At 49.5% G+C, this 12,667-nt stretch overlaps 1 protein-coding gene across 2 annotated transcripts in view; it reads left to right on the top strand.

The window, feature by feature from the left end:
* RRP12 (ribosomal RNA processing 12 homolog) overlaps positions 1-12,667 on the top strand; it is a gene marked incomplete in the record, with an annotated part of 104,250 nt that overhangs the window by 32,761 nt on the left and 58,822 nt on the right. For both annotated transcript variants that reach the window (XM_056528911.1, XM_056528910.1), the window contains 1 exon segment: positions 12,204-12,304. In XM_056528911.1, the coding sequence (XP_056384886.1) occupies positions 12,204-12,304 (101 nt within the window).

Genomic DNA, 12,667 nt, shown 5'->3' with positions numbered 1-12,667 from the left:
ATGGGAATTTGCTTCTAAACTGGGCGGTTCCCGAGACACGTGTCATCAAGAGAATAGACAGAAGACAACCTACACTTCAGAAGCTCATAAGTACTGAAAGTATTAAGATTTTTTAATAGAAGTAATTTACAAATCTGTTTAACTTTCCTGGAGCCAGTTGATATATTAAAAAAAGTTTATTTCTGGAATACCCCTTGAAAGGGGTATGCCGGTGGAAAACCAAATGTTTTCTCGGTCGCTTTTCATTGGGGGACATCAATACTATTGGTTATATGCTCTTGCCACTAGGAGGCGCTGACACTAGGAAAAAAAAGTTCTCTCCTCCCTGGCAGGGTATACCGACCCACTGGAAGTGAGGTAACCCGTTTTAGCTTAGTGTCAGTCCGTTTTCAGGTGGGGGTTCAGGAGCATGGCGCTCCCTCTTCTTCCTTCCGCGATGAAGGGGCACGGTACATAGAGTATGGACCTGTTAACGCCTTCTCACCAACAGCTAGGGTAATCCCTCGGGTCTGGGTTCCCTTTTGCCCCTGTTCACCCCGCTATGACAGCCTGGCATGATGCAGTGTGGCGTTAAGCTGGCAGAAGACTCAATCAGGTGAGTATGAGAGGATGTCTTCCCGGTAGGTGAGTATTCCCCCAAGGCTGTGCATAACATCCATCGCATCGGGGGTTGTGGCACTTAACCGTGCACTACTCTCCACCGCCCGGCACTTAAACTTTGCTAGCAGCCATGATGGTCGGGCAGGGAAAGGGAGCATGGCTCCGCCCCCAGTCCCCTCTCCTGCAGCACGGGGGTTTTCTTCCTCCTTCCCCCCCCCCCCCCCCCCCCCCCCGCTGCTTACTATGTAAACCGGCGGCCATTATATCTGAACCTGGGAGTTGGGAATTAGCTCCACCCCTCCTCCCCCACTTCGGCAGCTATGGACATTCCTTTTTATTCTTCCCCACTGCAAGCCGACGGACTCTGTCTTTGCTCTGGGGGTTTCGGGGCTTAGCTCCGCCCTTCTCCCCCGCTTCGGCTGCTGGGGACATTACTGTTCTTTTTTCCCTGCTTTCTCCGCCGCTGCAGCTCGCGTCGCAAGCCGTCGGCCTCTATTTTTGCTCCTGGGGAATCGGGGCATAGCTCCGCCCTCCTTCCCCGCTTCGGCAGCCGGGGGCATTCCTTCCCTTTCCCTTCCTAGCCAGTGGGAATTTTGGTCAAGGGAGATTAGGCACATAGATAGCTCCGCCCCCTTTAGCAGTGCGGATTCAGCTTCTCTTTTCTTTTTTCCTCCCTGCGTGTGCAATGGCCCCTATACCAGTATACCAGACTGTCGTCTGCCTGTTTTTCTTCTCCTCTCACATCTTCTGCAGCTGGAGTTCCAGATCCCCACCTCTAGTGTGAGGGCGCCACAGAAGTGACCCTGCGAAGGCATCGATTGGACTTGTACATTGAGGGGTTCACGATGGTCGGCATGGTTTCCTCTACCGCCTTTCATTCATTTCAGTGCTGCCGTATCCGCGGCTGGACTTCCGGTACCCCACTGCTAGTGCAAGGTGTCCGAAGGAATGACCCGGTGTATACTTTGCCAGTAAGCCAGACAGTGGTCTGCGTGGCTCCTCCGCCACCTGTCACTCATCACACGGTGATGTATCTGCGGCTGGAGTTCCAGCACCGCACTACTTGTGTGCGGTGTCCGAAGAAGTGACCCGGCGTGGACGCTATACCATTAAGCCAGACAGTGGTCTGCGGAGTTCCTTCGCCGCCTGCCCTCATCAAACGGTGCTGTATCTGCAGCTGGAGTTCCGGTACCCCTCTACTAGTGTGAGATGTTTGAAGAAGTGACCCGGCATGTCCTATGGACCCTATACGGGGCAACGGGGATACAATCCACGGCTCCGCCTCCTCACCTGATTTTTGGGACCGCGGGGATACTATCCATGGCTCCTGCCCTCATGCATGCATCAAAGGGGCACAGTGCTCCCCTATTGGTGCTGTTGTCCGCTTATTGTCACCGGCCAGTGCCTGGAGGTGTCCTCGTTAAAGGGGTACTCCGCCCCTAGCATCTTATCACCTATCCAAAGGATAGGACATAATATGTCAGATCGCCGGGGTCTGGCTGCTGGGGACCCCCGGGATCTCCGCTGCGGCACCCCTCTATCATTACTGCACAGAGCAAACTCGCTCTGTGGGTAATGACAGGCAATCCGGGGGCGGAGCATCGGTATGTCACGGCTCCGCCCCCTCGTGACGTCACGGCCGCCCCCTCAATTCAAGTCTATGGTAGGGGGCGTGGCGGCCATCACGCCTCCTCCCATAGACTCGCATTAAGGGGGTGGGCGGTGACGTCACAAGGGTGCGGAGCTGTGACATAACGATGCTTCGGCCCTTGTATCGCCGGTCATTACGCACAGAGCGAGTGTGCTTTGTGCAGTTATGATAGCGGGGTGCTGCAGCGGAGATCCCGGGGGTCCCCAGCAGTGGGACCCCGGCGATCTGGCATCTTATCCCCTATCCTTTGGATAGAGGATAAGATCTAGGGGCAGAGTATCCCTTTAAGCCAGACTGTGGTCTGCACAGTTTCCGCTGCTGTTGGTCTCCTATCACAGGTCTGCTACGTGCAGGGCTGGAGTTTCCCCTACCTCCCTGCTGGTGTGGGACAGGGTCCTTGCAGGTACTTGGGACTGATGCCTGTCAGCCAGACATTCACCTGCATAGTCTCCTACACCACCGGGTTGCCCATCAGATCGTCCGCACTCCAGTACCCCACTTTCTGTGGCGGGATTCAAAGGAGTGACCCTGCACATTCAAGGATCCTATTCCAGTCAGCCAGATGGTGGTCTTTATGGTTTCCTATTGCGTCGGGTCGCCTGCCATACATCCCGCACCGTGGCGGAAGTTTAGTAACCCACTGCCAAGGTGAGGTTCCGAATGTGTGAGCCCAGGTCGTTCCATGGGCCCTATACTATGCACCACATTATGGTTTGCAGGGTTCCCTACTCTACCAGGTCCCTCTCCACATGCTTGCCCATCTCCCGGCTGACAACCCAATTTCAGTGTGTGTTTCTGAATGCGGTATCCTGGTGTGTTCCATGGTCCCTATGCCCATTAGCCACACTGTCTGCATGGGTTTCTACTAGGGATCGACCGATTATCGGTATGGCCGATATTATCGGCCGCTAATCACGATTTTGGGCATTATCGGTATCAGCAATTACCTTGCCGATAAGCCGATAATGCCCCGCCCCGCCTCCACCGCACCACGACCGCCCACCCCCCCCCGACCCACTGCACCACACCCCCGACCCACTGCACCGCGTCGCACCCCCCACCGTGATGCTGGGCGGTATACCGGTATGGATTTTTGCCCATACCGCTATACCGTTCGGGCCCCCCACCCTCCGAGTCAATAAAAAAATAAAATTTACCCGTAATGGGGGTGGTCCGGGCCATCCATCCTTCCTTCCTGTAGTGTCCGGCTCCATTCCGGGTGGAGGGTGAACCGGTCCGGACTGTCCTTCTTCTCCGGGGGTCATATTCTCCACTCCGGGCAGGCTCCGGCCTAGTACGCTGCATAGATGCCGTGACGTCAGGTGCGTCGCTGCGCACGGGTGTCACTGCGCAGCGGCGTCTATGCAGCGTACTAGGCCGGAGCCTGCCCGGAGTGGAGAAGAGGACCGCCGGAGAAGGACAGCCCGGACCGGTGGTTCACTCTTCACCCGGACCGCCCCCGGACACTACAGGAAAGAAGGATGGATGGCCCGGACCACCCTGACAGGTAGGGGGAGAGAAGCGGGCGGCGGCGGCCTATGGCCCCGCAAAGGCCACTGCAGATCATTGATTTAAAGCGCCCGCTTTAAATAAATGATCAGCAGCGGTGTCGGAGGGGGTTAAATAGCCGATAACTTATACCGGAATATCGTTATAAGTTATCGGCTATCGGCCCTAGCCTACACCGATTATCGGTATCGGCCCTAAAAAAACGATATCGGTCGATCCCTAGTTTCTACTTCACCAGGTCACCTCCTTCCTGCCGCTTCCGCAGCTGCAGTCCGGTGCCTCACTTTCATTGTGAGGTTCCGAAAAACGTGACTCTGTGGTTCCCTTGGATATTCCTTCTTCCTTATTCCTGAAAGTCAGTCTGGTTCTGCATGGTTTCCAGCACCACATGCATCCTTAACCCCTTGGGTCTGCGACAGCAGTGCTGGTGTAACACCATTCGTAGACGGGGTGTGGGCGTTTCCTGCCGGTTCAAATAACCTTTGCAGCGACAGCAGCACTCTCTCTGTTCCCCTACGTTGGTCTGCTACAGGCATGGTTATGACACACCGTTAGGTGCTGCCCCTGTTTTCCATACTGCTGGAACTTTAGATGTCTGCGGTTTCTTCATGGCTGCTGTCTTGGTGCCCCACTACTATGGTGCAGTAACCATGTCTGTGTCCCTACATATTCTACAGACACTCCGCACGTATAGAGCCCACCTCCCCTCCTTTTCGGTGGGGGTGTACCTTGGGCCTTTCTGTGATTTTGTTTCCACGGGTCTGCTGCAGTTGAGCACATCTGTTCTAGCATGGGGCCTGATAGGGCGATACAGTCTGTTCCACAGCCCCCCTATGCCTCCAGGTATCTCTCCTGGGTTCCGGTACAGGGTGGCTCAGTCGCCTGCTCTACTGACTTTCAGCAACCAGATTGGCTCTGTGATCGCACCGTCCATCCCCTCCTCTTTTTTTTCGCAGGTACCAGGGTTTCACCTCGATGGGGGGGGGGGTCCTCCCACACGCTATTGGCTGCTGCGTATGCTTCTTACTTGCATTCTCTGTACCCAGCACCAGTGTCCAGGATTCAGATCCCTCCAGGGACACACATGGCTCCTCCATACCTCGCTATGTAACAGTACTTAGACACATTGCCACAGGGCTGCGTTTCCTGTTCCTACAGTATCTTTCGTATTTTGGCTATTTCCTTCTGCAGGGGGAACAGGGATCAGGGAGCTCAGCACGGTCGGTACCTGAGTTTCCTCTCGCCACCTCTTGTTTTCCCCTCCACTGGGGTACTGTTTCGCCCAGCGCTTCTACTGCCGATATGGAGTCATCTCCCTCTTTCCCCCTACATAGGAGGGGTACCTGGCTGGGCCCTTGTTTTTGCTGAGAGCATTTGAAGAACTTTGCACCAGTTATGCCTGTGCGCTTACTGCCCTCTATTGCAGCCTGGCTCTCCCCTGTTTCTGGGCTTTCTCCTTCTGCTCATGCAGCCATGGCACTCTCCTCTGTTGGTGGAGTTTATGTAATCATGTATGGCTCAGCGAAAGCCAGTCTGGCCACAGTCTGTTGTTTAGGCCCTGCCATTGCTCTCCTTTCTTGGTGCAGTCTCCCTGGAGGAGTGTTTTTATCCTTCCTCTAGACTGACACTACAGTCTTCTGGAGTAACCTTCATGTAACCAGATCCTAAGTCCCAACTGGGTTCCCTTTGTTTCCCTCTCTGTTCCTGTCCTGACGGGATGTTGCTTCGGAATACTCTTGTCCGCTCGGACCACTGGGGTTCACGCCTGGTTTTCCGTGCCCATTCCCACTTCGCTGGCTTGTGCGATTACTGGGGAGTCTCCTTGTATTGGGCAACCTCCTAGGCTGCTGTGGCTGGCCTTATTATCTAGCTTGTCCCTGCTGGTTCTTAGGGCCTTAGTGATGGTTGTGGTCTTGGGCATGGTAGCATTCCTACCCAGATTTCTCAGCGATCCATTTGTGGGGGTGGTCTTTCTGTACTCCACCTTTTTTTCTTGTCCCGACATAGAATGATGTCTTCCGGAGCTCTTTGCGGTGGCTGGGTTTGCTCACCCTACGGGTGTAAGTCTTTTAGGAGACTCGGGAACCTTCATTCCCATGTCGGCCACTCCGGTATTCCGGGATGCTCCTTCTCAGGGCGATCCGTTCCTATTTTTTGCCGTTTGTTACCTTCCGTCTAATCCTTCGGGGTCCATGTATTCCTGGGACGGAGGGGTTTCCGGTCAGTTAGATTACGCCAGTGGAGCCAATTTGGCATCTACGTTGATGTGCTTTCCTCGTCACGTTTCACGCAGTTCTGGCACCGTGTCATACTCTGTCTCTTCCACCTGGGTGCTCGTGGCGTTCCCTTGGGACTTTAATTTTGGAGCCTGCAGCTTTTCAAGTTCAGGTCCTCGATCTGATGCATCGTTCCTTTCTAGAGCTGGTTTCCGTCTCTGGTCTCCACCTTTTGTGCTCTCCTTCTGCTCAGGCGTGCGCTGCTCTCCCTAGCATTTTTTCTATTTTTTTGTTTTCCAGCCGGGCTGACCCTCTACCCATTTCTGTTTTTCTGGAAGTCGTTTTTCTACCTCTTTTCAGGATGGTTACGGCCATCGGGCTTCCTAGGCAGACCTTCATTGTCTCTGTGGACCATAGGTTTGAGTCTCTACAACGGACGATCCCTGCCTTGGCGTCCTAGTCCATCTCCTTGGACGGTGTGACCTTCCGGACACTCAGTGTGTGGGTCTCTGTTTCCTCTTGGCCCAGGGTCTCGTCTGCGAGCCTTATAGATGCATAGGGTTCAGTTTCCGGACTGTCTCCCTTTCTCTGGTGGTTGTTATTCCCACCCTAGGGGACTGCTTTTGTACGTCCCAATAGTATAGGTGTCCCCGATGAAGAGCGACCGAGAAAAGGAGATTTTTTTTGTGCTGTGATTTAAAAATATTAATCCTTCCAGTACATATCAGCTGCTGTATGCTCCAGAAGAAGTTGTGTAGTTCTTTCCAGTTTGACCACAGTGCTCTCTGCTGACACCTCTGCCCATGTCAGTAACTGTCCAGAGGGGGAGCAAATCTCCATAGCGAACCTCTCTCACTCTGGACAGGTCTTAAAACGTACATAGGTGGCAGCAGAGAGCACTGTTGTCAGACTGAAAAGACCTACACAACTTCCTCTGGAGCATACAGCAGCTAAGTACTAGAAGGATTAAGATTTTTAAATAAAAGTAATTTACAAATCTGTATAACTTTCTGCCACCAGTTGATCTGAAAACATTTGTTATCCAACAGAGTATGGATCACATACCAAACGCACTCTTTATATTAGTTCTGTTGGACAACCTACTACTTGTGTGTTTACTAGAGGATCCAAAATCGCACACTTGTGCATCAGTTTGTGAACATTGTAAATATTCAAAAAGATGTCCATAAACTTTACTATAAAACTTGAGGAAGAATTGTACAGGTTGACTTACTGGATAACTACCTATAGATGGCACTAGGGAGACAGGTTTATTTTTTTCTTCTGCTCCCATAGAGCATTGCCTGTAAGATTTAAAGCGTTCCTCTAATAATGGCCCTGGCGGCAAGATATGTGTTAAATTCCCGGCAACTTCTGAGCCCTAGACTATTGTAATTTGCAGACGGGTTTCCCATAGACTTGAATGGGACATCTCCAGGTCACGATGAGTCTCTGGCTCATAAGTTGCTGGTTATTTTAAACACACCTCTTGCTGCTGGGGCCATTATTGAAGGTATGCTTTAAAACCTCCGTTTTCCATAAAGGAGAACTCCGGCAAAGAACATTTTTAGTTTATTTTTCCCATTATCCCCATGCTGCCGCAACTAAGATAATAAATCTTAATTTATCTTCCTCCGCTCCCCTGGTGCGGATGGAATCGTTCTTTCGTCCTCCAGCCCCGTTTTTCTTCCTTTTTTTGATGGCAGATACGTCACGCTGAGCTCCGCTAATGGCTGGCTGCAGTGATGTCCCACTTTCACCGGTGATGGGCTAAGTATCAGTGTGATGTAATGGACTCAAGCTTTTTTTTCCTGGTGTCCCGGGCCGTTACATGACACTGCCTGTTAGCCTATCACTGGCTGAGGCGCGACATCGCTACGGTCCCTGCTGCACCCGGAGTTCGTTAAGTGCGTCGGTTGTAGCGCCGTAAGCTCGAGATGTCACAGCCATGCCCCCTCAATGCAAGTCTATGGGAGGGGGCGTGACTGCCGTCACGCCCCCTCCCATAGACTTGCATTGAGTGGGCATGGCCGTGACGTCACAAGCCTCCGTCCCGCATCGCCAGTCATCCGAAGTTCGCTCCGTGCACCAGATGTCTGGGGTGCCACAACGCGAGATGTTCCCCAGCGGCGGGACCCCCGCGATCAGCCACCTTATCTCCTATACTTTGCATGGGGGATAAGATGTCTAGGGGCAGAGTACCCCTTTAAGATTTATTATTAGCGATCAACCGATTATCGGTATGGCCGATATTATCGGCCGATAATCACGATTTTGGACATTATCGGTATCGGCAATTACCTTGCCGATAGAAGCGGGTGGTGGTGGCGGCGGTCTATGGCACCGCAAAAGCCACAGCAGTGCATTGATTTAAAGCGCCCGCGTTAAATCAATGATCTGCAGCGGTGTCACGGGGGATAAATAGCCGATAACTTATACCGAAATATCGGTATAAGTTATCGGCTTTCGGCCCTAACCTCATCCGATTATCGGTATCGGCCCTAAAAAAACTATATCGGTCGATCCCTATTTATTATTTTAGTTGCAGCAGTCTGAGCATAATGACCAAATCTTTATTAATTTTTTTTTTTGTAAGAGTTCTTCTTTAAGAAGAAAAAATACCAGCAAGAGCCATTTATACTAGCCTACCAAATTGGCTGTGGCCTGCCTGATATCATGGAGATGCATAGGAGCAGTAGACCTGACATGGAAGATTCCGAAGTAGATTCCACATACTTATTCATTTTAGACTACCTCAAATATAGGGGGACAGACAATGCGGTGTACACACATTTTGTACAGTGATCTTTTGCTTCTCAGCATTATTGTAAAATTAACGTCAGATTTTTATTGTATGTTTTTGATAAAAATGTTCAAACCCACCATGTCACGGCCACTTAAAGGGGTACTCCACCCCTAGACATCTTATCCCCGATCTAAAGGATTGGGGATAAGATGTCTGATCGCCGGGATCCTGCCCCTTGGGACCCCCCCCCGCAATCTTGGCTGCAGCATCCCAGACATCTGGTGCACGGAGCGAACTTCCCTCCTTGCCGGATGACTGGCGATGCTGAGGCTCGTGATGTCACGGTCATAGACTTGCAGTGATGGGGCATGGCCGTGACATCATGAGCGGGGCATAGCCATGACGTTACGAGCCTCCGGCGCTGCACCTGACACTCTTAAGCGAACGTTGGGTGCAGCAGGGAGATCGCAAGGCCAGAATTCCCCTTTAACCCCTTAAGGACGCAGGACGTAAATGTACGTCCTGGTGAGGTGGTACTTAACGCACCAGGACGTACATTTACGTCCTAAGCATAACCGCGGGCATCGGAGCGATGTCCGTGTCATGCGCGGCTGATCCCGGCTGCTGATCGCAGCCAGGGACCCGCCGGCAATGGCCGACGCCCGCGATCTCGCGGGCGTCCGCCATTAACCCCTCAGGTGCCGGGATCAATGCAGATCCCGGCATCTGCGGGAGTTCGCGATTAAAATGAACGATCGGATCGCCCGCAGCGCTGCTGCGGGGATCCGATCATTCATAACGCCGCACGGAGGTCCCCTCTCCTTCCTCCGTGCGGCTCCCGGCGTCTCCTGCTCTGGTCTGTGATCGAGCAGACCAGAGCAGAAGATGACCGAAAACACTGATCTGTTCTATGTCCTATACATAGAACAGATCAGTATTAGCAATCATGGTATTGCTATGAATAGTCCCCTATGGGGACTATTCAAGTGTAAAAAAAAATGTAAAAAAATGTAAAAGTTAAAGTAAAAAAAAAGTGAAAAATCCCCTCCCCCAATAAAAAAGTAAAACGTCCGTTTTTTCCTATTTTACCCCCAAAAAGCGTAAAAAACATTTTTTATAGACATATTTGGTATCGCCGCGTGCGTAAATGTCCGAACTATTAAAATAAAATGTTAATGATCCCGTACGGTGAACGGCGTGAACGAAAAAAAATTAAAAAAGTCCAAAATTCCTACTTTTTTAATACATTTTATTAAAAAAAAAATTATAAAAAATTTATTAAAAGTTTTTTATATGCAAATGTGGTATCAAAAAAAAGTACAGATCATGGCGCAAAAAATGAGCCCCCATACCGCCGCTTATACGGAAAAATAAAAAAGTTATAGGTCATCAAAATAAAGGGATTATAAACGTACTAATTTGGTTAAAAAGTTTGTGATTTTTTTTAAGCGCAACAATAATATAAAAGTATATAATAATGGGTATCATTTTAATCGTATTGACCCTCAGAATAAAGAACACACGTCATTTTTACCAGAAATTGTACGGCGTGAAAACAAAACCTTCCAAAATTAGCAAAATTGCGTTTTTCGTTTTAATTTCCCCACAAAAATAGTGTTTTTTGGTTGCGCCATACATTTTATGATATAATGAGTTATGTCATTACAAAGGACAACTGGTCGCGCAAAAAACAAGCCCTCATACTAGTCTGTGGATGAAAATATAAAAGAGTTATGATTTTTAGAAGGCGAGGAGGAAAAAATGAAAACGTAAAAATTAAATTGTCTGAGTCCTTAAGGCCAAAATGGGCTGAGTCCTTAAGGGGTTAAATAGATTAAGTCCCTAACTTAAAATGGTTTTAGATACTTTACTACATTGGTTGTTAGGCCGACCTTCCCTTGGCTCATTGTCTTCTGTGCTGGTGTCTCTTTCTGTAGTGACGCGGTGTTTGTGTTTGCAGGTTGCAGAGTGACTTGTGTCTTGGTCACCTTCCTCGCCTTTTCTCCACGTCTATGAATTGTCTTCTGTCCCCTCACACGCAGGTCGTGTCGGCAGCAGCTGGCACAATGAAGGTAGGGGCCTGTACAGTACGCCCGCTTACTGTTATTCTATGTTGGGAATTGTTTGTTAATGAAATGTGTAGAAAAGGCTCTATGTAGTTTTATAGATTCCAATATGAACAAATGATCTTGTCTTTTTCTTAATACCTACATTCTAATTTTATTTTTAAGCGTATTTGTATTTTGCATTTTTTTATTTTATTTGTTAGATTCATTCATGCCCCTTGTCTGGCCAACAATGGGTTGCATACCAAGGTTTTATTGATGATATGATAGGGTTGAGATTACGTATTATAAATGGTGATTTTCTTAATCTATATATATAAAACTCAATGGGGGACACTTCCTAATCTAGTCTATTCTGGGTATGCTTATAGACCAGCGTATGTGGTAGTCTCCTGTCTATTGTGCTCCTAATTTATCAAAGGTCTCACAGCCCTTGATAAATTCTGTGCTCAGACTTCAGGGTCTACAGCTTAAACTGCATTTAGACCTGCGCCAACATGGTCTGACATTTCAGCGTATTTTGGGCAGATGCGACTTGTCGCACTTGATAAATTCAGCACCAATGCATTTCCATCTAAAATAGACTAGCATGCATCATTTTCTAAAAATCCTCTACAGCAAAAGTCACAGAAAAGTCGCACACATTTAGACTGCGACTTTCTGTGCGACAAATTTAGACAGGAAAAACCAGTCTAAATCCTTTGATAAATCTCCCCCCATGTGTAGGTATGTCTGTATGTTCCACAAAAATGTCAAAACGGCTAAAGATATTAACATGAAACTTGACTTATATATCAACAACAAACATAGGATAGGTAATTTAACCCTTACTCACCCCCATTTGCCTGGGGCGGGGTTTATGTTTAATGTCCCATACAAATCTATGGGAAATATATGTTACTGCATAACTTCCAAACGGCTGGAGATATTTCGATAATACTTGGTCCCATGTTACTTATGTGTCCACTTAAAATATAGGATAGTTAATTTAACCCTTAACCACCCCCATTTGTGAGGGTCGGGGTTTTTGTTTAAAGTCCCATGCAAATCAATGGGAAATGGATGTTCCCACATAACTTCCGTACGGCTGGAGATATTTCCATACCTGGCACACATATTACAGGTCGGGATAGGAGGTCGGGATTTGGGGATGGGAGGGGAGGACGGGATATGGGGTTGGGATATGACAACAATATATGGGGATTGGATATGAAGTCAAAAGCTTCCTCCTCTGTTGATTTTCCTCCCCAACAAGGATGAGGAAGGAAAAACTGGGCAACGCCGGGCACTCAGCTAGTATAATAATAAAAAAAATCCTGAAAAATAACGGAGAGCCTATTATACATTTTTATTTTTATACATTTTTTCTTCAGTTTTTTTGAATAAATGACTTTTTCTGTGTTTCTTTTTTCCAGTCTCTTCTTACGGAGTGTGTAGCGCCCCACATAGCAGAGATTGGAACGGTCTCTTCCTCTACGGTTGCAGGACCGGCCGGTCATACCCTTAAAATGTTTAAGTAAGTGGCTCCACAAGTCTGTCCTTTTGTTGCCTGCTATAACTTTCAGATAGCGGGGGGTCCAACTGCTGGGGCCCCCCGCGATCTCCTGTATTGGGGCCTCGGCTCGCTAGCCAGATAGCGTGTGTTGACCATGGCACAAAGATGCGGCCTACACGCCCCCTCAATACATCGCTACGGCAGAGCCGTAGATTGCTGAAGGCAGCGCTTCGGCTCTGCCATAGAGTTGTATTGAGGGGGCGTGTCAGCCGCCACTTCGTGCGGTGGTCAACACGCCCTCTTCCCGTGGGCTGCTGGGGCCCCGTAAGGGAGATTGCGAGGGAGTCCCAGCCTATAACGCGGGGCAGGCCCGGCACCTAGCAA

This window comes from Hyla sarda, chromosome 7, assembly GCF_029499605.1.
Source record: "Hyla sarda isolate aHylSar1 chromosome 7, aHylSar1.hap1, whole genome shotgun sequence".
NCBI lineage: Eukaryota > Metazoa > Chordata > Amphibia > Anura > Hylidae > Hyla > Hyla sarda.
The sequence above is the reverse complement of the archived record's forward strand: the minus strand, read 5'-3'. Positions and strand labels throughout refer to the sequence as shown.